The sequence below is a fragment of the Temnothorax longispinosus genome, chromosome 6 (genome assembly GCF_030848805.1).
Source record: "Temnothorax longispinosus isolate EJ_2023e chromosome 6, Tlon_JGU_v1, whole genome shotgun sequence".
NCBI lineage: Eukaryota > Metazoa > Arthropoda > Insecta > Hymenoptera > Formicidae > Temnothorax > Temnothorax longispinosus.
This window is the reverse complement of record NC_092363.1, coordinates 1,464,099-1,491,490: the sequence shown is the minus strand read 5'-3', so window position 1 is coordinate 1,491,490 and position 27,392 is coordinate 1,464,099. Positions and strand designations below refer to the sequence as shown.

At 42.9% G+C, this 27,392-nt stretch overlaps 1 protein-coding gene across 12 annotated transcripts in view; it reads left to right on the top strand.

Annotated features, from left to right (window-relative positions):
- The window catches only part of Rg (A kinase anchor protein rugose), a 310,596-nt gene that overhangs the window by 235,272 nt on the left and 47,932 nt on the right, over positions 1-27,392 (top strand). For 8 of the 12 annotated variants that reach the window (XM_071780962.1, XM_071780964.1, XM_071780957.1 and 5 more), the window contains exons 28-37: positions 1,789-2,157; positions 3,637-3,767; positions 4,958-5,068; positions 5,941-6,148; positions 6,267-6,620; positions 7,859-7,985; positions 8,083-8,191; positions 8,382-8,557; positions 8,648-8,922; positions 9,298-9,434. In XM_071780962.1, the coding sequence (XP_071637063.1) occupies positions 1,789-2,157; positions 3,637-3,767; positions 4,958-5,068; positions 5,941-6,148; positions 6,267-6,620; positions 7,859-7,985; positions 8,083-8,191; positions 8,382-8,557; positions 8,648-8,922; positions 9,298-9,434 (1,997 nt within the window). The remainder of the gene's footprint in view (positions 1-1,788; positions 2,158-3,636; positions 3,768-4,957; positions 5,069-5,940; positions 6,149-6,266; positions 6,621-7,858; positions 7,986-8,082; positions 8,192-8,381; positions 8,558-8,647; positions 8,923-9,297; positions 9,435-27,392) is intronic. The other 4 variants (XM_071780963.1, XM_071780966.1, XM_071780961.1 and 1 more) reach the window with 3 other exon arrangements.

Sequence of the window (27,392 nt, the reverse complement as noted above, 5' to 3'; positions counted from 1 at the left end):
ATATACAGCAACTTTACATAGTTATTGTTTTTGCCATAGTTTTTACAAATTGTCTATTACTGGGTATGCACTCTGCAAAGAACTTATAAATTAGAAATTAGAAATAATGAAAAAGATAATACAAAGAATAATATAATAATATGCTATTCCATGTCGATAACATGGTGTGCTTTTATTAAAAAAATTTATCAATCATTTGATATTTATAATTGTGTTTATTAGATCATCGTCTATTATCATAGTAAAAATTATTGAGAAATTATATTTAATTTTCATGTTATTATGATTTGCACGTTGAATACTTATTTGCGTAACACTTCCCTGAAAAAGAATTAAATTTAAAGAATTCTTCTGTTTACTCAAAACTCTTATGTGTCAGATATATATTATCTTATCTTTCATTTTAAAAATTATAGTATATAAATGAATTCAATTCAATTCGTAAAATAATTGATAATTAATTTTCGATGCTACAGCATGACTGCAGCTATATAAATGTATGGAAAAGAAATTTACAATATATGTCTCGTAAGAGACATACTGTTTGGATAGAATTAAATTTATATCTTTCTCGAAATTTTAATTAATTGGTACATTGCTGCTAAAAAATGATTATGCAATTTTTTAAGCTTCGAACAGTGGATTAACTGGCTAAAAGTTTTCTGTCATAATAATGTTAATGAATGAAATATGATGAATGTTTTTTAAATAGCATATATGTACAGATATGTAGCTAATGTGTTCAACACTGTGCACCAAACGATGTAGCTGCAACTAAGACAACAGCACATGACACCAAGTAGAACGCATGTGTTATTGCACTGTATGAAGTAAACATTTTTATATGTATCTGACAGTGAGAGTTTTGATGTTTGCCGAATGTGTTTGCACTTTTTTTTGCGTTACGAATATACTTATGCCATTATATAATTGTTGTTATATTCTCTTGGATGTGGAACTTCTTTATATGGAAAATTGAAAAAGAAAAATGTTTCTATGATATCTCTATGATTGTTGCTATACGATTAATATTTGAACGTTTAACAAATTAAGAAATTTTGTGAAATAAGTTCTTTTAGAATGTTATACTCTACGCGGTTGTTACATATTACAAGTGATGTGATATAAAACTTGAAATTTGTAAACAATACATTATTATTTTTTGTCATTATATTAATCTTTCTTTGTTAAAATTTATAGTATGTTACACATCAGAAATAAAAATTATTAATTACAAATTATTTACGATTTATAAAGTAATACATATTTAAAGTGATAAACTGTTATTTACTGAATTTCACTCTATTAATGTTAATTAAATTTAATATTCTTTCAAATATACTTTTTTGTGATCTTTAAATGTACACAACAAAAAGCAAGTTTTCTCTAATAATTAAATGTTTATATATTCTTATATTGGAATCTTGTAATATATTTTTATGCTACTCTTTGACATTCTAATTCTTTTCTAAAAACATTAAAAACTACATTTTTTATTATGTCGTGATTATTTTTGAATTTTCAAGATAAAAAATTGTATATGTACTTCGCTGCGTATATAGATAATTTTTTGCGAGAATGTTGATAATTTGCTATGGCATAATTTCGGAAATGAGAGCTTTAAAATGAGCAGATATTGATCATACTGCTTGTTCGTGATTTTATTAAACGAATGCATAGAGTGAAGGACAGTATCACAAAAAAGTACGCTATGGATCGCGTGTGACTGAAGTGATATAGCGCACGACCGGATAACGTGGTAACGTGGTAAATGTGGTTCCTCGGCAGATGGGAATGGTGGTGGAGGAGGGCGGCCCTTATTTCCACAGTGGTCTCACCACGTGTACCCACAGTTCCTCCCGGGATCTCACCCTAACGCCAATGCAAATGTCAATGCCAATGCCAACCATCACATCAACCAGCACCATCACCAGCACCCGCTACCGGCTGCCAGGCACTCTAATCGCCAGCCACCCTCTAACTATTACCTCCCGAATCACCACAACAATCACTACAATCATCATCCGAATAACCATAACTATCATCGTCATCATCACTATCATCATCACAATAACAACAACCACCACCATACGCTTCAAAAGCATATCGATCAGCCCCGAAATCTCTGTCATAGAAACTCCGGTGTCGGTCTGCAAGGTAACTCGAAAACCTGAAAGTTGTTTCACGGAATGCCCGAGTTCTTTTGGCCTGATTTATTGCGCATTACTCTTGTTTGTCCATTAACTTGCAAACTGCACGACGCTTGTCAATTGACGATGCGTAATTTTCTCGATGTTTTCTTCATGTTGTATACCAACGCAACCGATCCTTTTCCGCATTACAAAATTCATTTTTTTAAATTATCTTAAAAGAATATACATTTTACAACAAGCTAAAAATCTAAAAAGAAATTAATTTATTTAATTGACATGTTAAGTTTTTTCTTTATTCCTCTCGATCATTTACACATATTAAATATCCAATCTGATTATTTTTTGTTTACTTTTATTATATTGTCATTTAAACTCGAACTCTTATTATAATTATAGTATTTAATTAATATTTTTCTAATAGATTCGCACACTGCATGCCGTACACAAAGCAGCCACTTTGAACTTGCAGCATATTGTCCCGCAAAAAATGAACTTAATAATCGTCCTATTCTACAGCATGTGGAATATGTATTTCCATAAAATGCAGCTACAATATTTTATTGATAAAAATTAAGACACGCATGAGTATGACGAAGATATTACCCCCTAGAAGTCAATGCGATGGATCACATAAACGAAATATGCCTAATTATTCGACAAATAATTTACTATTATTGAACGAAATACAATTGTCCCTGAATTTGACTTTTTGTCCATTTAATTTGTATATTTTTATTATTATATGTAATTTATACATCGATTGTGTAATATTCAAATACATATAATTCGAATCTTACATATACAATATGAATTACATATATATTATTTATTTTTTATAATTACCCGTTATCACTTGTTATTGCACATTATTCTTGTTTGTCCAATTTGCAAATTGCACGAGGTTTGTCAATATCAACGAATCCACGCACAATTTTTTCGATGTTTTCTCGATGTTGTATCAACGCAACCAATCCTTATCCTATAATTACATTACCCGATAAATATAATTCAATATTTAAGAAACACTAGCTATTCTGAAAATTAAGATAAACATTCTCTAACATTAAATCCATACTATTAAGCGCTAAATCTATACATATCAAGAATTAATTGAGTACAATAACAGCTTGTGTTTCTTATGATTAAGACAATTGAAAAATTAAAATGCCTGTTGTGTGCCTATGATTTATTTTGCAGCAATTTTGCGCAACCCTTTATATAATACAAACAAAGAAGAATGTTCTGTGTTTCGTTTTCAATGTACCTACATGGATGTGACAATCTGATGTTACACATTTTTTACATTGTTAATCTGCGAATTACAAAACAATATTAATGATCATTTTACACACCATGTACAAATGAAATCTTTCAATTAAATAAAATTGTTAAACGCATGTGTATGAATATCGATTGGCTTAGCAAAGAGAAAATCTTTATATATCTCAATTTCTCATACCACATCTTAATCACGTGTTCTCAGGTAGCGGAGGTATAATGAGTCAATCGGGCTCTCAGGATGATGGCGAATATGAAGTCATCATCGTCGACGAAAACAATTCTTCGATTTTGGCCGATCACGACGTCACATCGTCCGGTCCGCCGTCGACCAAGGTAAGTTAACTTTGTTTGAAAAGTTGCAATTCTCCGAAATTTCAATATTGATCTGAAAAGAGCAACGGACACTTGTCCCCTACCGAACAAATTCGAAAGAAGTGAACACACCGAGAGTAATTATAAATCTCAGGTAAAAGTTTGGCAAAGTCCGTCACGTATGAAACGCAATCTGATAGTGACAACATATAGTTTGATTATTTGGTATAAAAACGAGATGGTTTTATACGAAGTTATAACAATTTTCTATACTTGAGACTGCATGCATTTCGATAGAACGAGAACGTAGACACGGAGATTTGATGTTTCAATCTGTCGCTTTGTACAACTCTACGTAGCGAGTATACGATATGCGGGTCTTTCTAAACAAATTCAACTCCGTTTTCTTCTAATACTGTCCTGAGTACCTTTCTCTTTATGCTCGATAGTTTCAAATGATATTCACAGCAGCGAAACTTTAGCACTCTTCCATTACGCACGATCTTATATGGGGTATTCACGCAGTAATGACCAGATACTTGTGCTACCGCACAATGCTTTGCACTGATTTATTACGTGTATTGTTCGTCGTGCGATGACGACTTATAAAGTTTTTACTTCGAAACATTAAATATATACTTTGTAATTACGATAGACCGATTCATAGATAGCTACATTAGATTTACACAAAGACTTGACAAGGTAAATTTACATTCATCCATGAATGTTTATCATACATTAGCACAATTCTACGATTATAACGTATTTTTTATTATCTATTCAGCCCCTATTGTGATTCTTAGGTGTAGTACTCGTTAGCTAATTCTCCTGATACAATTACGTGATTTCGAGACCTGCCGTAGTTGATGATCTCTTGTAATGCCTAGCATGTAGTGTTCACTTATCGATTGATGTCTTGCATCTACGTAGTCCCAGCGTAACGACCGTTAGCTCAATTTGTGATCTCTCGTAACTATATCTCTCGCACGTAACATCTATATCTCAAACGGATTCTCTGAAAATCGGCATTACCAGAGCGAACCCCCAAAATCAGCCCGCGAAGTTCCGACACGTAATCGCACCTCCGAAAGTCAAGCCATTGTATCTATCTTTAATCCTATGCGAGCATGCGATACTCTGACTCTCGAATTTTTCTCATTGTTAACTTCCTCTGCTTGCATTGCTATGCGTACTAACTACTGGTTCTGAAGGGAGGTCACAGTGGTGTACCTCGGCCGCGGACTATTCTCGAGGATTACACCTCATCAGAACCAACGCTTGGCACTTCTACAAGGTCCGAACCACTGCTACGAAATCTGCAGGTAAAACTTAATTCGAGTACAGATCCGGATGTGTGGAGGAGCTCGTTGACGGGAGCTCGATTCCCGAATTATGTCGCCGCGACCGGTTCGCGTTTTGGGTCGCGATCAGAGAAATGTGTTTTTAATTTGTTTTAAATTTCTCACTTCGTGAAAGAATGCGAGAGGAATACGCAACGTGCGATAATGCCCATTTGACGGGTGCAAGAAAGAGAGAGCGATATAATATCTTGATTCAAATCCTTCTCGACGCTTATGTAATGTTGTTATAATGTAAAAATAGCGGTCCTTACATGCGTATAACTTGGGTCTTATTATAGAATTAACAAGTTTGCTAACGAGGCTTGAATATATATGAGAAGCTTGGTTCTTTCTTTCTATAATATATTAGTTGATTGCGTATAGTAGTGGTGTACTACCGATTGCATGTAATGAAGTAAGTACATGGCACGCGAGAGTATATCATGAAGTGTGATTGTATGAAATTATCCTATGAAATGTTTCTGTAATAAAATCTAGCTATATATAAACTTTCATTAGTAAATTACTTCAGCATCGTAGTGACATTCTTAGGCCTGGAAATACATCTGAATAGTTTTACATAATAATTAACGACTGTTAAAAGGAATTTCTTGTTAATCCAAAATTCAGCAGTATAAAAAAATAAAATTTTAAATGCTACCACTTACATGCCGGTTAGAAAAAATAATTTATTTTATTATAAAAATATATATAAATCTCCGTTTCATATATTTTCTAATCAATATCTTTTATTTAAAATGCCTCAATATTTTTCTAACAATTTATGATCGATTTTAATGATGACAAAATCCAATGTTTAATTCCTCCCTTTATTTTGATCGACTTTCTCCCAGAGCAATGACTCCAGTGAGGAGACAGTACATCGTAGCAATATCACCGCGGACCCAAGTCCTTCCGAAGTTACTACAGACAATGAAAACAAGCATAATTCATCCGAAGAAGCCTGGACAGACGTAAACCTTAATGAAGACGGTGATACGATGCCTATTACAAATCCAAGAGAAGACCCGCGAAACATTCACAATATTGCACATTCGCGCGGTAAGAGTCAAGTCAACTGGTGGCACTGTCACTTAATTGTGACTGATAAACAATCTTATTGAGAAAAATCTTTATCAATCTGATATGTAAAGCAAGAAACGTATTCTGAAACACGCAGGTGACATGCAAGACAGCGAGGGCAACGTTCTGGAACAAGAAATGCTGGGCAACACCGAACGCGGGGAGAAACCGTCGGCGGAAATCTCTGTGGTGAGGGTACCCGATCGGTTAGTGGTAACCGCAGCATCCCCGAGGGCCGACGAATTGCCGATCAAAGGTCTGGTCGATCATTTACCTGTACCGACACCTTCCCGCGAGGCCTCTCTCACGCAAAAGCTGGAAATGGCTTTGGGTTCGGTTTGCCCTCTCCTTCGAGAGATCATGGTGGACTTTGCTCCCTTCCTGTCCAAAACACTCGTTGGCTCCCATGGTCAAGAATTGTTAATGGAAGGAAAAGGTACGAGCTGCAAGGGTACGTCGAACGTACGATCATTCTGTGTTCGGTGTGTGCATGTTGCATATGAATCTGTGTAAGAAAACATTTATTACGAGCAAGCCAAGAAAAATTCTCTCTTCGAATATTATTTGATGATTTTAGAACAGTCTCTCTATAAATTGCACTATAAATACATCGTGGTTTTATTATGTATACGCGCTTATAAAATGAGATGTAAAAGGAAATCACGACTCACATTCCACATTTTACGCGCGCGCGCGATATGATATAGAATGTCTGAAGCTCGATAAATAAAAAGGATATATTTCACGTTAGACTTTACTACACGGAGAACAGTCGTAGCATGGTCTATGTTTTCTAAGCGATGTCGAGATATATCACGCCCACGGATAAAAAAGAATCATAAAGTATTAAGAAACTAAAATTCAGTTAGCTTCATGTAGGCACAACATTTTCCGACGTAATAAACAAAATTATTCTTTGTATTTATTCGTTATTTCTTCGTATTTTATTGCGATAAGATATTTATTGCGAATATACCGTCAGCATTTTATAAGCGCGTTTTATTTTTTGCTCCCTTATATTTTCATTGATTGTTTAACATAATAAATTCTTTCATTAACATAACTTTTTTTCTAAATGTTGTATATATTATCACGTCAATAAATTTATTATCTTATTCGTAAACGCGTATCTAACAAACAAAACGTTTGTGATTAAATATTCCGAAATCGATGTATTATGGGCGCTTTAAAAGATAAAATAGCGATCATAAAAATAAGAATTCAACAATGTTGTTCGTGTAAAACTGTAAAATATTTAAAATCGTATATTTAGATATGCTTGCGTGATAAATAAAAATTTAGAGTCTATTTAAATGGGCATACTTGGCGGGACTTTCGTCACTTTTATGGTCTTTGGTATTTCACACCGGGTATTCAAATTAGTTGCTTTATGATTTCGCTTAGGAAGATGGCCAGCGTATTCCGAGTAATCGCTCACCATTAGTATTCAGCATGCGTGTAGAGACCGCGATGATTCTCGCAGATTTTATATTCAAGGAACGTGGCGTTTGATGGTCTTGCAACGTATCGATGTACTTTATTTTTAACAATATCCGCGATACACTGTGAACATTCCTTGTAAAACACGACATTGTTCGTTTCTTCCGTTCTCTCTCTCTCTGTCAATCATTGTTATTCACCGTATATCGTATTCGTTCGTTTAACGATTCTCCGTTTGTAATTTTTCAGGTTTAACTACATTTAAGAACAGCAACTCTGTTGTGGAATTGGTTATGCTCCTCTGCTCACAGGAATGGCAAAACTCCTTGCAAAAGCATGCGGGTCTCGCTTTCATCGAGCTCATTAACGAGGGAAGGTAAGACGTTTATTATACGGCCTAGAACGCGCGCAAACAAAACGAAATCAAAACATTCTCGTTTCCCTTCATGAAAATGCTTCTTTGCGTTACCCAGGTTGCTATCTCACGCGATGAAGGATCACATAGTAAGAGTCGCAAACGAGGCAGAGTTCATTTTAAACAGGATGAGAGCGGATGACGTGCTGAAGCATGCTGACTTTGAGGTATTGCGTGTATTTCTTCCGGCGATTTCATTGCTCTGTAAATAGAACCGGCCAGTTTTTGTCGCGTTTGGAACGTTTTCGCGAGTCATCTAATACTGATACGATAATATCCCAGCTCACAAATATACCGCTCGATATTATTAATTAAGAATATACATTAATAACAGATGTTTTTTTTTCTGATATTTAGTCACAATGCGCACAGACATTACTGGACCGTCGGGAAGAAGAACGTATGTGCGATCATCTAATCACCGCGGCACGAAGACGCGACAATGTTATTGCTAGCAGACTGCTGGAGAAAGTCCGAAATATCTTGTCCAACAAGCATGGTGCATGGGGATACATGGATCCAATGGCTGCAAAGTGAGTGCAAACGCAATCACTTTAATTTGGCTCCATATCCCATAATAAATAAATTGTATTTAATATTCTATCTATCATCGCTGTTTACAGATTGGCCGAATACTGGAAGCTGGATGCTTGGGAGGATGATGCACGTAGACGCAAGCGTTTCGTGCACAATCCACTAGGCTCGAGCCACCCCGAGGCTACTCTCAAGGCGGCTCTAGAACACGGTGCACCCGAGGATGCGATACTTCAAGCGCGTGAAGAGTTTCACGCGCATCTCGCAGCCTCGCGTGCACACCAACAGCAATTGCAGTCAACGGATCTTATGGATGACAGTGAATTGCTGTCGGACGACAGGGATCTTGACAACGACTTGACAGGTTGGTCGGCGTTCCGTTGCGGGATAAACGAGACGCGACATTTTAATGGCATATTACAGGCCACGTAAACCGGTTTTATTTTCGTCAATTCCGCGCCGCAATTTTGTTGAGTTCGTTATTTTAAGTATCGGTCGTCAATTGTTATTTGTTATTTTAATATCCGCGCTTAATTTCCAATTTCTATGCACTGTACATTACAGAAATAGCGTGCTACCGATAATTTGTAGTATGCACGAGTTCAAAGTAAAATGAGAAAGATTCATTCACGTTTTTATAGTTAAATAAAAAGAATTACAGGCAGTATATTATTATTATTATTATTTTATTGCGTTGCTGTTTACACGCACGCAGCCTGATTATTCATGTTTTTATCAGGTCCGGTGAACATTAGCACGAAAGGCAAATTAATTGCACCCGGTATCGTGGCGCCCGGCATCATTTCCGTTACATCTACAGAGCTGTATTTCGAGGTGGATGAGGATGATCCGGAGTTCAAGAAAATCGACGGCGAGGTGAGTACTTAGAGTAAAATACCCGTGGAAGGACACGTGATAAAAAGACACATTATTGAATATGCGTCTCTGTCACGATTATGCGTTTTTTATATAATCTTCGATAATTAGTTGCTTTATCTGTTCTTTCTCCATTAAGATAGAATATATGTATTTGGGACATTCGCGGTGTTATCTATTCGAAATGTAGTCACTAGTTGTCTTGGCGATAAAACTGTTTTTCAATGAAAAACCCGAGTCGAGAAAGTTATATTTAGTCGACCAAAGTTATATTTATACACTAGAACTTTTACGAAGCTAAAGAAGCTAAATTTAAAGCCTATATTTAAATAATGGAGGTTAAGCATAATAAGGTCGACTAAGCATTCGATACGATCAAAGCACTAATTTCGTAACGCGTTTATTTTGCAGTTACATGTTCTATTATTTTTTCTAATTTCCCTCTCATTGTTTCTTTCAATTCTCTTCTATCGTCTATCGTCTATCGTCTAAACGCATCTTTATCAGCGCGTGCATTAACACTGCGGCTACAGCTTAAAAATGTGGGCGGTAATAGCGACGCCCATTATTTACATATTAAATGTTTGAGGTAATATTTTATGCTGCCCTCTCTTAAACTGACGAACGCGAGAGCCTAAGGTAGCCGCTCATAACGAAGAGTATCAATCATTTCGGCCGTCGTAGAATTTGAATAAGTGTGCGTCGTAAATGATGAGACGTGGCGAAAGCTTCCACGGCACCGCTGGTGGAGGCAGATTCGGGTTAGAATTAGTTCGGACGTGTCCCTGTCTATCAGTGTCCATAAGGCACTCTACATTCGTGAAGCTTATACAATCAAAGAAAAAAAAAAGAAGAAGAAAACGGAGGGAAAGCCGAGAAGAAGTCGAGAGAAAGAAAGAGAGACGACTGGAAGAACTAGAAGGACGATTATCATATATCGGTCGTAGATCTTGCGTTTGTATAACCAGGGAATAAAACAAACAGAGGAGGGCCCCATGGGGTCGACCGATCTTCAGGGTCGGCAATTATGAGCCCCCCGCGGGGGCCGGTATCTGCTTGCCCACTCTTCCGTCTCTCTCTTCCTCGCTATCTTCCATCGCCTCGCCACGCACTAACTACGCATCGGTGGCATAGGTGAGCAAGCTTCTCACAGGAATGCATTGAAACTACCGCATTTTCCCACCTAGTCAATGAACGTCGCAGTGAAGTTGTGTATCTAACGACGTGTCGCTCAAGTAAAATTCATAGAACCTACGTCTTGATGGCGTGGTATAGATAATTATACGTAATTTTACTCGATAAACCTGATCTTATAAATAATAATTAGCGTTCCCCCTTATTAAATTGCTACACTATAATAACAAAAATTTTCCATCGTCTATATGAATTCATATCAGGAATTTCTTATCGATACCGTGGGATCAGTCTCTTTTAACGCTTACCGGCATCTCTCGTTAACTAATAAATAAAATATATTCAGTGTCCTCCGCGCGAGAGGCTCTCGCAGTAATCGCTCGCCGACGATCGTATCTCTGTGTTTCTCGGGGGTATGCCCAAGGATTTCGCAGTGTCCACCTGTCGTCCCCGTTATATCTCGGCCGACGGACTTGCCCGTGAATAGGACGTACGAACTCATTCGGGCTCTCTTAATTGGAATTCTTTTTAAAAAGGAACGCTGAGCGCACCTGGAAGCGAGGAGGGAAAAAGCGCGAGAAGGAGAGAAAGACGGGCAGACAGATAGAAGCAGAGAAGAAGGAAGCTGAGACGAAGATAGCAAGGAGAGAGAGCGAGAGAGAGAGAGAGAGAGAGAGAGAGAGAGAGAGAGAGAGAGAGAGAGAGAGAAGGAGCGAGAGAGTGAGAGAGAGACCGGTCGTTCACGATCGAGACACGCTCATTAGTCGAGGATGTCCCGAGGGTAGGCGGGAGGCTTCGTCGAATTCGTAGGCGATGGATCACTCGATAGTCGAGCCGAGACTTAAGCGATCGTAATGCGCGGCCACAGAAGAGGATGCACCCAGGAGTGGCCCCAGGGAGGGACTGCATATCGGGCCGCGCGCCGCTGCACCCTTTTGTGCGTATCTCCTCACGAGCCTCCTCCACGCTCCACGCCGATTGCGCCGATTCCTCCCTTCTTCCTCCTCCGCCTTTTATAATGGCCCAGGCAAACGTATTTATCGTGATTTATCGTTTACACGGGTCTCTCCTTTCTCTCCCGCCCCACCGTTCTTCTTCTCTCTCTCTTTTTCTTTCTCTTTCTCTTTTTCTCTCTTTCTCTGTTCGTCCCGCAACGTCGTACGTTAAAGATAGAGGATGCACACCGTGCGATTACGTCGAGAATGAATTATTGATAGTCCGCACGAGGCATTAATATCTAAAACAAATAATCAACGGTATGGCGAATGTACTTTTCGTCCCTAATTCGATGAAGAACCTGTGCTCCTCTTCTGCAGTTTAAATACTGAAGCGCAAAGTCCTGCATCCATAACGTAAATTAACAGTTATTTACATTGCGTATACCATATGTAAGATTTATGTCACATAATTGCGCATGATGATGTATAATAACGACGCGCTGTCATCGCGATTTGCATACGCTGAAAATTGAGTCGCAACTTGGGTTATTCTTAGAGACAGCAAAACGAAGTAAAGTCGTAAAATAATAATAATCGATTTCCTGCGTTTCTTATTAGCATTCATCGTACGAGTTCGGAAGCTATAGCGCATATTCTATTTGTAAGATGTAAACATAATATATATTCGAATAATACACGGTGAAAAGTCGACATCGCGTTTAAAGTGTAAATACGTGTTATTAAATTATTAACACGCCGTGCAACAATCTTCAAAAAATTAAGCTTTAATGTTTGCTTTTACACGTCTTTTTATATCTTTTGGGTTTGCATTTCGGAGGAGAAAAAGCAGATCGGCTTTCAATAAAACTTAACTGTTGCCACAGCTTCGAGAGGGTAGGTCACTCGGGACATTAAACTCTGCCGCGTCGCGGTGGATCGAGCGACTCGCATTTTTATGGAAACCTGCTCTGTGGCGCCTAAAGTTCCCCTTCCCGTGGTATAGTTATCGCAGACACATGCTGCGAATATCCCCGTGGGATGCCCGTGGTGTGCGAGAAAAAGAAAGAGAGAAAGAGGGAGAAAGAGACACAGTGTGGAAATGAGAGAAAGAGGGCCGAGGGATACCAACCGGACAGGTGGTCCGTGCCATACGTTGGTGCTCATTCGCGACGAAGATACCATTAACGAGGGATATAGCGCCGCGAAAAATCCGAGACATCGAGCCGTTTATCAACGGTCGCAAATAGAAACTGCCTCGTAGATCATGCGGTGCCGGAGATTTCCAGGTTCGTAGTTAGAGGTATCGCTGCGACTCGCTTCGCGCTCGCGATTATTAATATCGTCGTATTATTCATACGTAAAATACACATTGTGGTGAACGATTGCGTAACCGATACGGATTTCTCTCTGTGAGATAACGATACGAAAGAACTTTCCGTTTCGCGTTTGTAATATAAAGAACTAAACGAGAATGACAAGAGGGCGGACTGTGACCGAGCACCGATTTAATGTTATGCGATTACGGTCCTTCTTAGGCGATGCATATGCATGACATCGGTGTAATATAGTGCGAGTGACGTTATAATAATGCGACTGTAATTATTCCGCGCCCCGCATCACGGTACCCCTCGTGTGCTGGCATTACAAAGATTGTCCATACCTCGCTTTAACCATGCACCGGCCGCTGAACGCGCGCGACCGTATCTCATCGCAATTATTCCACCGCATCTTCCTTGTATCTCGCGATATGTAAACGCGTGTCGATAAATAATAAAGCCTGTCAGCTACTCTTGCGGTCAGATTGCCGTGCAGCCGGTGTCTTCTTCGATAAAGAGACCCGGCTTTTCCTCTGCGCGCGATCCGTCCGTGCTCGCTTTTTGAATTATGCGTCGTGAATTCCGGAATAATAACTCTCGTCGAGTTTGATGAATAAGCGTATAACTCTCGATCGGATCTAATACCTTCTGCCCGCGTATATATCACTGCCGTTATTATTAATAAAAACGGCACGGTCTCGAGAGGGAATAATTATTCTTCCAACAGTTTCATTGCGCGTTTTCTGCCAAAGGGGAATCAAGGTGCTCGGGGATCAAGGTGCGCGAGCGCATATCGATGCGAATTTGCATATCCCGCATAATTTAATCGATCCACGATTTCGATGGGACTCGACGGTTGTCGATGGCCAGGTAGCCAATGACCAGGGGGCAGTTTGTGCGAAAAGGATGCAGTTAGTTTGGTAAACATCCATCAATTCGTGGGCAGGGCAGCGCGAGGCAGAGGAGACGGGGCAGAACCTGAAGAGCAGGCAAGCTGGAAGGAGCAGGCGGGTTCATTCTCAACAAGGCAGGGGTAATCACTGCTATTAGTGCGGACATTACTCCGGTGGTCCGCCAATCTCCGTAACACTCCATCATATCGGGGCCCCAAGGCTCTTCAGTGGTGTAGAAAATGGATTTTCCTGCGGACTTCAATCGCGCTACGTTTTGCACCCGCGTAAACTCTTAACCGGAGAAAAATGCCTCTATCCAAAAATAGCTCTTCGATAGCTAGCTACAATCGATCACTGTTGACAACTGGCACTTTCTGCTTAAATCTTAATCGTAATTTTCGCGATTACAATTATTTATCTCGCTTCTATCATTCCTCAAGTTCGAACTAATACGTATATCTCTCATATGTATATTTTTTAATCGACTACGCGCTTTAACAAACTACGGAAGTCGAAACGTGTCATCCTAATCTATAAGTGCCAACGACAAACGATCATCCGAAATCTCCTTTACTGTAGCAAACGGTCTTTCTCGCGGTGCCGGTCTTTCTTCGGCGGTCGTTATAGGCGTGACGACCGATTATCCTCGAAAGGAATGATGATGGATATCATAGGCAACTGTCTCGTGCCACATCAGTTCTGTCAGCAACTGCAGGTAGGCGGAAAGCTTGTGGGTGTATCCGCTCTGTAGATACGCGAACCCAGCACGGTGTGTTAAGAGGTTGCTCCAAGGTATTCATATACAGCGTGTCTCGAATGCAATGCTCCGCTCTTAAATAGCAGCTTCTTCTATCAAGTTTCAATCTACAATGCGCCGTTCGTATATCCGGTGCATAATCGTATAAAAGCGTAAATCGCCTGTCTACCATTACGGTACTGCTGTTTCACATTCCACGCATTTTTTTCTGAGATACACCCTATATATGCATATGCATATATGAAAGATACGATACGTATCATGGGATGTCGCTACAATGTTAGACGTTGATTAAAAACGGCGCAATTTAGGCAGCCGCGTCATGACTAAGAATGAAGCTATAATTACCGGCTTTGGCAACATTGATGCAACGTAGTGGAAATATATTGTCCTGGTCCCCCCCCCCTTTTTTTTGTCGAGAATTATGTTACAACATTATTTTTTCGGCGTATTTTTTTTTCAATTAAAGCCTTGCAACATTATTTCATCGAAAACAAACGTACTAAAATTTTACGTTGCGCATAATGTAATCGCGAATAGGACCGTACCATCAATGATATACCATCCATATCTTCTTCTTGCTGTTCTCCAAGTCCGCGGGTTCTCTCGTTGCCCTATTCGTACGCACCTGGAGGAGAACTAGTCGCTGGCAATATAGGCGGAGCGAGGCTGGATCCGATTCAGAGTGTGACGGATGGCGCCCACCTGTGGATTCATTCACTAATCTGCTCGCTAAGCAAACAGCCCGAACACACCCCGTCATTATCGCTGACGGCGTAAGTAGCGCCCGATCTCGTCCTTACCTGATATTTATTATGCCCTCTCGGATCCCCTCCCTTCCTTCCGCCACTCTATCTCTCTCTTTCCTCTTCCCGCTTCTCGCCGGTAACAGGGCACACGGATCGAACACCGTGCCCATTTTCGCGTCACCCTTTCGCCACCATTGATTTTCGGGCTCTACGGGTGCACGTTACCCCGCAATTATCGATGGCGCCTGGTGCCGCGTATCGGTGGCCGCGTGTGCCATCTGGATACGTGACTGGAATGGAATTTCAGGGCTATACGCGTTGTACTTGTACAAATAGCTTTTGGTTCCGCGTAAACGTGCATGTACGAGTGAATGTGGAAGCGGCATTGTCTATCGATCGTTTCGCGATACATGCGCGTTCTCTTCTCATAGTTTCTCTGCGAAAAATAATCTAGTATCTTAAAATCTTCTGGATGCGGTACAATGTTTATAAGATTTTTGCAAAATAATGGACTTGTACTAAGAAAGTCACAAAAAGATCACCTCACAGATAATAAGAATTATTAAGCTTTAATCGTATCAGTTTACCGTTAATACAATTATACATAACTCCAAGAGAAATAACGCAAATTTAACGATCAGGATTCTTTCGCGGGAGAAAAATAAAACGATCATAATTAACAAGTTGCTGATAATCCACATAATTTCGCGGAAGAAAAGTAAAATAACCATATAAAAAACAAATCGCGAGAGTATTCCGCGCTTTACAACACGGAAGAAACGTGTCTTCTAATGCGACACCATTGTAAATTTTAACGATCATCGTGGCAATCTCCGGTGCAGGAAGAAAATTCAATTTCTTACTCGCGCGATCTCCACGCGCCATTAAAAGCGTATCAGTGGCAGATAGATTTAAACGGACGATTTTCTCATTGCGGGATATCTAATTATTCCTATCTCTATTACCGGGACTCGCGCGCGATAATAGGTTGGTCCATCGCGACGCGCGTACCGGCCGGCCGGCGCGGCGCGGCGCGGCGCGTCTCGTTACAGCAGCGGAATGATCAAAAAACGAGCGGGGGCACGCAAGTGCGGCTCGACGCACGCGGTATCGTGGATGTGTGCGCGTGCAAACGAGTCGCGAGATAAGGGAAAACCACATACCCGAAGCCGGTATACCTTTCCCGCCTTTTCTGCCATTAATCACCAAGTCTCGCGCGCGGACGCACGGCGGGGGCCCCGAGGCGCATTTTCAAGCGCATTTGCAAAACGAGCCGCGACTCTCTACGACGAATCGATTAATATTAATGAAACCGCCGTGACAACGAGCGCGCAAATCACCAGGAGATAAACGCGCGCGGGCTGCGTATTATTCGCATAATATCAATGCCGTGCGTTGCTGTGCGAAGCGCGGTTCGCGCACGTGCGTCCGCGGCTCACTCGAAGCCGATCGACATGGGCGATGAGCGATGCTGCTTGTGCGCGAGGAAGTTGAAAGCGGGAGAAAGAGAGACGAGTTATCCTGGATGAGCTGGTCGTACCGATTCATCGAATCGTCGATTGCGCTTCGTTGACCGTGACGATGTCGCGCTGTCCCAGATCGGACGGATAAATCTGCAGAAAAAGACGCGAACGTGCGAATTCTCTACCGAACCCCGCGTGTGTCGCGCGACACGTGGAACATATCCAATTTTGAACATTTTCCGCTGCGCATTTTACCGAGGGTGCGTTCCACTTAACGCTCGCAACGCTCGTGGAATTACTTCATCCTTGTTGTTCATTAAATGTTAAACAAGGACGAAATGATGCTCGCAAGCGTTGTGAGCGTTAAGTGGAACGCACCCCGAGATACCTTTTGGACCGTTTCGTGAAGTATTCGACCGATAAGCGTACGAGATAATCCGCATGCCTGAAATAATCTTGATTTGGTTATTATCACCGTCGTCCGATGGAACGTAGACGCGCGGATGGAGCGTGAAATCGGTGTTGCGCATCCGGTTTCGCCTTTAGAGGCGTTGCTCGACGGAGCGTGTAATTTGTCGCTCTCGCGGAGGCAGATCTTATTTCTCAATTATGCAAAAATGGGGCCGCGCGCTACACGAGAAAGGATCGATAATAACGAGACAAAGAATAGCACGCCGCGCGTTTATTCGTCGACGCGCCGCGATAGTTGCGCAACGTGTCAACCTGTTGTCGTCCCGGTATTTCCTCGTTAAATCTAATCCGAAAGAGACGAAGGTGTTTTCGAAGGGTACTCGTTAGCCCCGATCTATCATAACGAGCGGAGCGGAGCGAAAACCGGAGATCCCGACTTCTCGATGTCATCTCGGAGGAGCTGATGAAAATTAATGATCGCACGCCGGTCGTGTGCCCGCGTCGAAGATTTTAAAATAAAAGTAAAGCAAAACAATTAGGGGGGGTCTCGCACGCCGATCGCTCGTTTCCGAACAATTTTTATTGTCCCATTAATCATGCGCAAAACTGATGACGTTGGGAATGGGCGCGTCAGCTGTCTCACACGATTTTCATTCACGGCGTCCGGTACTTGTCGATTCGTGTGCGGCAAATCTGCGCCGCGCAAAAAGAAGGAGAAACGTTTAGGAGGCTAGTTATCGGCGAGCAAGATGGGACGAGCGGATAGGCAGGAAACGGGAATGTTACTGACCCGGCAGAGCGAGCTGGTAGTTAAAACTGTACGCATCCCATAATTTAGCGATTATTTTGACAAGGGTATGATCTCCTGACAGGTTGTTGGCCTTATGGCTACGCTCTGAAATATAGCTATTTAAATGGGCACTTTTAGGGGTCCCGTAACAAAATACATACTTTCGAGGGAATCGCTGAGCCGCATGAAAAGTGATACATATAAATATTTATTCCATTCACTTAAAGGACCTTTATTTTCGAGAGAATTACAAATATTGTAGCGAAGAAATGTCGCGTATACCTAACCAAGTTGGTTGATTCCTAAATGCATGTAACCTGATGAGTTAGCCGTTGATCAAGAGACGTGCCAAGCGCCTCGCGCAAGGTACATACGGCGATATAGCTATATACATACAATTACCGATAATTCACGAGCGTGCGTGAAGTAATTTATAAACTATTGCATGCGTTTCGCAAGCAATTCCGTGTGGATAATGACACGGTTGATTACAGTCGCGTGACCGGAGGCAGGGAGTGAGAAAACGGACTACGGAATGCAAACCATTACCCTAAGCGCAATTCATAATTTTGCAAATACACAGAGATGAATAGGCGAGTCTCCGTGAGCATCCTTGTTCTCTTACCTGATCGGAGGCAATATTATTCCTTTGGTATAACACCGAGATTAAGGCGTTCTCATTCACCTCTATATACGCAGTCCGCATTATATCTGTCCCTATATAAATCGAACAATAAGAACGAGAGAGGAGAGATAAGCGCGATATGCGTCGATGCGTCGAAGAATGGCGCGATCGTTACGCTTTTGCCTTCGATTAATTCTCGTTACCCCGGATTATTCGCTCGCGACCGGTGGCTGATGTCGCCTTAAAGCGGCGATCGCGAATTAGTATTTGATACGCGTAAATCATACGATTATGCACGCAACGAGGTACAGACGGTAAACAGGTATTCCCACAAAGAAACGCTGCTTAGCAGTCATAAGGACGCTGTGAGATATAGCTAGGTAATACCGCTATGGAGGTTGTAGGATTTCGAGATACCAACGTCATTTAGTGCAGAACGGTGTAAACGCGTGGTAGAGCGAGAGTTTTGTTGGACTTTGCCGGAGATGCCGGTTACGAGAGAGGTTGGCCTCTCGTCTCCTCTCGGCAACGATTATCCGGTTGTTAGCCGGCCGCACGAATCGATGGAAGGGGGACGCTGTTCTCCGAGCCCGCTTTCGGCACGCTGTCATGCAACATGCAAAATCAGTTTTTCTTCGGCCATGAGTCAATTTACTGCAATAGTCGAACCTACGCCTCAGTTTATTCACAGAATATCTTCTTTTTATTAGTTGGCGTTGACTCCCTCTTCTCTTTCTTTCGCTCTACCCTTTTTTTGAACGGCACGGACTACATTTAGTCAATTTTTTTATTTAATTTATTTCGTACAATTTGTTTTAAATACTAATAAAGAAATATTTAAAAACAACACGCTATATCGCCGTGTTGTACATCTGACTTCTGCGGTGACAGATTGCGTTTTGCGTTGCTGCACAGGTATATTCCGTAGATCCGCGGGTTGCCGCGGCATCTTTATTCATGCAAATCGAACCACGTTGTTACAATGTTTGCTTTTAATAGTATTTGAAGGAGCGGTATATAATACTACACCGCGCGAGCAGATCTCCATCCATGTGAATACACAAGTACCTTCCTCGAGAGTGAAGGTGCGTGCGTGGAGAAGAAGGGAGGTCCGCCCGCGGCTGGAGGCGCGACGTACGTTGAGTTATGGCGCAGGTTAATTATACAAAACATTCAATTATACCTCCCCACGAAACTCACACGGGCCCAGCTCCGTCCGCACGAACGCACACCGACTACGCGTACCCCAAAATCTTATCCGGCCGGGTTTTGGGCGACGTTATAGATTCGCAAAAGTCGAGCCGGCTGCTCGACCCGGATCGGATCTCGATTGCTCGACCCCGCTACTTCACGCACGCTCGATGAGCTCGTTGAACTCACCATCTAACAAGCGTATAGCGTATATACCTCCCAAGTGGCAGGCGCAAAATCGCTTTCCCACCTCTTCCCCACGTGTCGTCAAAATAGAACAGGTATACCGAAGAAAAGCGTGGTGGCCTATCTCGTTCCGCGGTCATCTCGAGAACCGATCTCGCCGAGCCGGCGAATTCTATCGCGACCGGGGAGAACGTGTCGCCGTAGTTACGTGTAGTTTATCGATTGATCCTGTCTCGAAGGGTACCATTTATCACGACCGGTAGATCCTCGGGATACCTTAAAACAAAAGCTACGGAAGAGCGGGATGTCTTCCAGCGGCGAGGAGAGGCGCGCGAGACGCAAAGTGGCGATGGACCGACGTGGTTGCCGGGCCTTAACGTGGCGTGGGGCCCCACGATGAGCCGGGCACCGGCGGTGTGCGGCGAAGGGGGACTCATAACGCAGAGATTTTACGCGCCGGCGCCGGCGCCCCCCGCGGTCTCAGACGCCGCGACTATAATGCCGAAGCTGAACGAACGGATGGCGAACGACGGACGGAGAGTATCTCCGGGACTATCACTGGCGCCCCCCGAGGGCCCGCCTTTCCCTCCGACATTTAGAAATGTTTTTATCGATATGTTTGTTACATAATGTGTGCGTGTATATGTGTTCGGATCATGCTGGGATTTTATTTTTGATTGCGTTATTTGATCGTACGAATTCAACTTTGTCGTAACAGTATACTATTGCTAATTTAAATAAGATTAATAATGCCGATATCTTTTATGCCGATAAGATTAATATAATGATCAATATCTGTGATAAATTCGATTCTTTATTACAGATCAAAAGAGAAAGAAAAAGAGAGAGAAAGAGATGATCATATTCTATATATACTTATTAATGGAAGAAAATAAGTGATTTTACAAATCCTTTCTTAATTTTTGTTTCTTGCTTTCTGATTTTTATTATTTAAAATAAAACGCTGTCCTGAATTATTACTGACGCGGCTTGTCCCCCTCATCAACAATTCTGTACCGATCACACAGCGTGTTCGGTTGTCATATATCTATCGATCGTGCATAACGGTCTGGAGAAATCGTGTTTAAAAATGATCGCGGTCGATCATTAATTACCCGGTTTTATTAATAGCGTACGCGAGCAATATCATTGTACGAATTGGCGATACGACTGATGGTTCTCTTGGTTTTACACGCTTGATTTATTCCTCGACCTTGAACTTTCGTGTCATGGTAAATCGAAAGAAAACTGTCCGGCATAAGTTTGGTCGTTGTTGCCGTGACTACTGATTGCGAATACGAAGACTGGTTACGAGACAAAACTTAATGATAGGTGAAATTAAATTTGCTATATTTATATTTATATATCGCCTTTGCATCGTTAGGTATATGATTATATGGATTTAATTAATGACATGAAAACCTTTTTTATAAGCCGCAAAGCCAGAATATATAACATTGCCCAAGGCACTTCGTGACATCGTCGAAAATTATAAACTGTATGAAATAGGATACACGCGTGATTTCCTTAGCAATGACAGAAAATTATGTATGTAACTCTATCTCGAAAAATTATGATATATACATGTCTTTACGTTTAATTTATGAAGATTCTTACCGGTATTAAAATATATCTTCGTCGTATCGTACACAGAAAAAAAAGAAGTGTCAAATCATACATATACTTGTATATTCGTAACAATCTATAATCTTCTAGTAAAATTTCAACTTTTTTTTCTCAGTTGAACTATATAAAATGGCTTTATTCAAGCAAGTTTTCTTCGTTTAACACAATATAATCTCATTTCAAGATTTCCACGTTGAAACTAAAGATATTTTTAAATAAAGAATATTCTTTCCCGTGTACGAGCGCAAAAGAACAAATAAATTCCATTCGCTCGCTCTTACGGAACATTGAAGATATTAATTCGAACGAGATTTCCGCGATATAAAATTTGTAAACCCCGACGACACGGTGCCTCACGAATTACCACGACCACCAATGGACAATTACGTCGACATTCTCTCCGCGGACGCGCGAATATATTCGCGTCTCGCCGCGGGATCGGGTCCAGATAAGGACATCGCTCTGGGCGCGCGCGGGGGTCAGAGACGCGAGGATTCTTGTACGTACAACTGAACCTTGTCGTACCGTAAACCATGTTTTCCGCACCACGAGCGGCGCGCGCGTGTGCATGTCCCGACGAGCCTTGTTTTCGCCTCGATTTGCGCGCGGTTCTCTGCGCGAGCCATTACCATGAAACATCCTCCGGTCTGGGACAGGTAGGTACGAGCGGCGAAGAATTCTCGAGATGCTGTGGAGGGATCGGGCCCCGACATCCCGAGTTTCCGCAGCCTCGTAACAGGAACGGGCCCCCGAACAAGCATCGGCGTCCGACCCCCGACGACCGTTCGGGGACTGACGCAATTGCGCGCGGGGATTCATGGATCAGCGGGGCAGCACTCGGTGGTGCGCACAATCCCGAAAACACCGTAAACGTGATATACACCGCGGGCCCCGGTTGGATACCAACGCGATGACGACGACGATCCGCGCGCGACTACGGTTTCGTCATCTCTCATGTTCGAAACCTACCTATTCATTGTTTTATAGGAGCCGTAAAGATGTCAGGCAATTAAAAGATTCGCTTGATTTGTTGCGTGGGCGAGCGGCGCGACGGCACGACGGGTCCTCGAACGATGGTGGTTGCGCTGGTGGCGATGGCCGGGCATGCGAGTGGGTGGTTAGGTTCAAGTAAAGGTAGACTAGAGGGAAATGGTTATCCACGCGCACGGTATCGCGGGGACACCTGACATTGTACTATATCGTCGTTCTACAAAAGACGCCTTCAGCTATACGCTCATAAACGTCCGTGGTTCCGGTGGTGATATACCGCGAGCTGTATATTACGTCCGTAACGTGCAACAGTTTCGAGAAGCAATTTCGGGGTAAACGGCCACTCTCTCTCTCGTCATTCGTTTCGCTTTGATATTGCCCATTACCATTCCGCCTCGTAAGCCGCGCGTGCGATCGCGAATACCTCGACGCGAACGCAATAGCGATAAGCAGCGATTCCCCGGCATCTTCAAATCGCTTAATTTACGCACGCCCGTAAAATCATTAGTCAGGCACTAAACAACGATGGGTGATTATACATCGGATATGAATATTCTGCAAGCTATCTCGGGAATGACCCGCGAAAAAAGTTTATTACGCGTATAAAGTTTGCAGTTATCGAGTAAGGAATCTTTCCGTGAAGAGGCCAGCCGCATAAACGTTCACATAATTGAAATTCTGTGACGTGATTTGCATTTTTGCTACAACAAATGCAAGTAAAATGGTGTGAATATAGTTTTCCTTTTCTCTGAAAGGAAATATTTTTCTAAAATATTTCTTAACAGTATAGTTGCCCAATTATCAATATAGATGCTCCAATTTCGCGCGAGTTTCGTAAGTTCTCGTGATAAGATTAGGTAGGTAAGGATCCCATGACCGGACCCGCCACGTCGTCGTCGACGGATGAAACCATCGCGTGGCTTATTTAATTCCCGGATGGCGACGTAATCAATCTCCGCGGCAGACAACAAGACGCATCTTTGCCCGCCACCGATATTCCTGACTAAAAACCGCCGCAGTCCGATAGCATCTCACGAGAGGAGCTCGTGGTTGCCTCGTTTCATGTTGACGGCGACGAGGGCGACGAGGACGACGGCAAGATGGCGAGATGGCTCTTGCGCACAGGTTCATCGCGCGCGACGGACGGGCGTAGGCCGCATATAGTAGAGGAAACCTTGAAGAAAGAGAACGAGAAAGGGGGAACGATGGCGACGACGATGTTTTGGTGGGAGATTAAAACAATGCGGTCGGTCAGATAACGCGGGTGTGACAGGTCCTCCGCCGTATCCACGGGCTGTGGACTCGGATGGACCTTAACGAGAACCTCCTAATAAATAACAAGCAAGCTCGAGCTCGTTCTCGTCTCCCTTTCCCGCGCGATATCCCTCTCTCTCTCTTTCTCTCTCTCTCTCTCTCTCTCTCTCTCTCTCTCTCTCTCTCTCTCTTTCCTCTTCCCCCTCCTCTCTCCGGACTCCTTGTGTTTCGTGAGCCGCGCAAGGATGGAGCGACCGAAGGGATGGGATCCAAACAGGCCCCCGAACATGAAGATGGATGTGGTCCGAGGCGCCGCCGTCACCTGGCAGGCCTTCCACCAGACTTCCAGTTGTACTTCGTGGCGAAGGGAGCGGAGACCTACTCGACCGCGACACCTTGTACCGGGAGAAAAAACTTCCTTGGGTGAATTTGGACGTGACGCTCATACTAGATTTTGAGAGTGGAAAAAGCGGCCGACCTTTATATGATTCGTGGTGTGAATTATATAAAAAAAAGTTCTTATTTTTTACGACTGCCTTTATATCGTATAAACTTAACACGTAACTTTTAAAATCGTTGATTTGCTTGATTGTTATTATTGCGGAGTTCTCGTTGACACGGATAAAACTTTTATAAAGTTCGACAAAAATGTTATTGGTTGTTAACTTTTAATAACTAATAATAACGTGCTCCAAGATTGTTTAGCTTGCATATATTTATGATCTTCTTTTTTACACCGTCGTCCTTGGCTACTGATGATATGCGCCTCGTACGTGTTGTCGGTGCATCCTCGATACCTGCTTGACTCGGTAACCCAAGGGATTCACTTATCTTCCACCCGATCGTCTTCACGCATATTATACTCCGAGGAAAACAGCGCGAGTAAAAAAAAATGGAGGGATGGGCACATCCTGCACGGCAACTCGTGAGTTCTGCCGCGCGAATAACAGGATCAAGTTACCCTCTTGGAAAAAGGAAAAGGGTCGAGCAACGTTTCTTAAGGGATCCCGACTGATGGCGGCGGCGGCGTGTCTCAAAGGAAGGGGTTAACCTATCGTTTTCCGCGAGATTGCACGCGAGACATTTCTCGGTAATCCTCCTCTGCTTCGTGCATATCTTGACGTACGCATTACGAAATGAACGAAAGTACTCGCAGACGCTTGACGGACCTGCGTTTATCGACACGTTGCTAATGATGCTGTTAAGTAAATTATACAGTAGCAGCATTGATAATAATAGTTCCTGTTTAAATGCGGTAAAGAAATAAAATTGTATAATTGCTGTAAAATTGAAAGGAAATTCCTCGAAGAAGGATATCCCGTTTGTTCCCGGTTTCCCGTAAGGAAACCGTGGCAGCCGCGACTCCGCGGCGCGCACCGTTATTAAAAATCATGTCTCTCCGGCTTCGAGAGAGCCCACCCTGTCTACCGATGGGAAGCATAAATCTTCGCCGGATCGGATGATTGACGTCTATTTAATAGAAACGCAACTATACAAGGATGATGCGGAATAACATTAACTTGTTCGGGAGTCGAGGGGGCTGGCTCTCACCGCGACGGGTGGTCATTGTACCTCGTGGACCCCTGCGAGCCTCGGCCTTTCTCCCATTCTTATGTCTGCCAGCTCCCTCGTAAAGTCAAACGTTGACACTAGCCGCGGGACACCGACTTCACGGCCGAAACTCATTTTTTTTCTCTCTCTCTCTTGTACTCTCTCTTTCCTGCATGGTTTTCTTCCGTCGTTCGCTTCCTCTTTGCACTCTGTTTTCTCGCTCGCGAACGAGCTCTTTTTTCGCACATATCCTCATACTATCATTACCAAGCTCGCAAGACCAGGAAGAAGTGAACGCGATGTCGTATCGATTAACGGCCAAGTTAATCCGCGGCGTGCACATCGATCAAGAGTCACGGATTGCTTCCTTCGTCGGGTGTGAAGGAGTACCGCGGTGAAACTCGTTTTAGTTAAAAAATATATGCAACGATAACCGAGCAACGTAGGAGCGGATCCAGATCTTATGGCGGTTACGTGAAATAATATCCTGTTGTCCGAGATCTCATCTGGTTTAATAATCCAGTAGATAAACTCTTCGTGCTTGTACACGGGCTGATACTGCAAGCGCGAAGTATGCGCGTATGGGTGAAGATGAGGAATGCTCGAGGAGATTGCGTGTATGTCGGCATATTGACCCCGAGAGCTTACGTTGTAAACTGCAATGGAAGGGTATTCTAACGGGTTAGTAATACTCATCACGAACGGCCTTTGCCTATCGTCACTGTTTCCTCCCCGGCGGTTCACTGATATTCTTTTTTTGATTCTATTTTTACCGGGGGGCACATTCTCCGTTTTACAAACTGCAACGAGAGTGAATGATCCTGATAAAAGCGGCACGCAATCTTGCGCGAAAACTTGGAGGAGTCTTAAATCGCACGGGTTTGGTTTATCGGGCGGTGCACGTGGATGAGGCACTTTCGGTATCGTTCGTTAAATTAGGAGGTTTATGGATGCATTAGCAAACTTAACGACCTAATCAGAGTAGCACGGCATCAGAGAAGCCGCGACGGAATTGACGTGAGCATCTTGACGCGGGCTCGACGCCTCGGGTCAGGCCAACAATGCCTTTTATCTTCGCCGATTTCCTCCCTTAAAGCCACGAGAGATTACCTTCTACAAGTACGGTTTCAGCTCATTCCGTTTTCCCTTTCGCTACTTCATTAGATCGTAAAAATTTCTCCAAATTAACGTGCGTTTCTTAATTCATCGAAGAAACCGTCCGAGAGTATCGGAATTAATTTAACGTTCGCGCACGCATACGTTTTTACAAGTCGATAAAACTTGACAAAAGTTCCCCTCTTTCTTATACCTGCTCCAATAAAGTACTCGGTAACATGATACCGGTCAACGTGGTCCGGCGAGATCCTAGTCGTACTTTAACGTCAGCCGCCCCGCGATGCGGCCCGGAGCGGAGGAGCCTTAAAACAAGAGGAATACGAGACGCGAATAAGACGAGGCGAAGGTAGCAAAAAGAAAACGGCGAAGAAAGCGGAGGAACGGGCCACGGGGTTTACTTTTCGCTTCGTCGGCGAGATCAAGGTGGCGCCACGCCTCCGGACCGCCTTCTCTAATCATCGACTCATTACTCATTAGTGCTAATGAGCCACGCGCACCGTCCGTACCTACCTGGCTAGAGGTACAACACCTAGGAAAACTCTCTGGGGTATACTTGGCACAGTAACTCCCGTCGGAGTATCGTGCCGCGTCTAGGAGCACCTTTCGCCGCGCGAGAGGATTATAACGTGCACGCGAGTCAAATAGAACGCGTAACACGTGCACGGTTATCCATTCTCGTGGGATCGATAAGGCCGTATCGATTACGTTGCGAAGTAAAACCGCTTTGCGGACGGCCAGGTGACGATGATTAACGATAGCGCTAATGAAAAACGTCTCTATCCGTTTATTACGGAGTTTCGGCCGGTCCGGCCGTGACTTCAACGCGCGCCCGAAATTCCTGGGGGGAACTGCAACGGTCACATGTCACTAAAATCCGGGGTACAACTCGGCCCGTGGAATCTCGCCACCGATGATTCAGCCGGAGTAACACGGTTATCCGTGAAAGTTGAACGTCACGGGTGAATGTA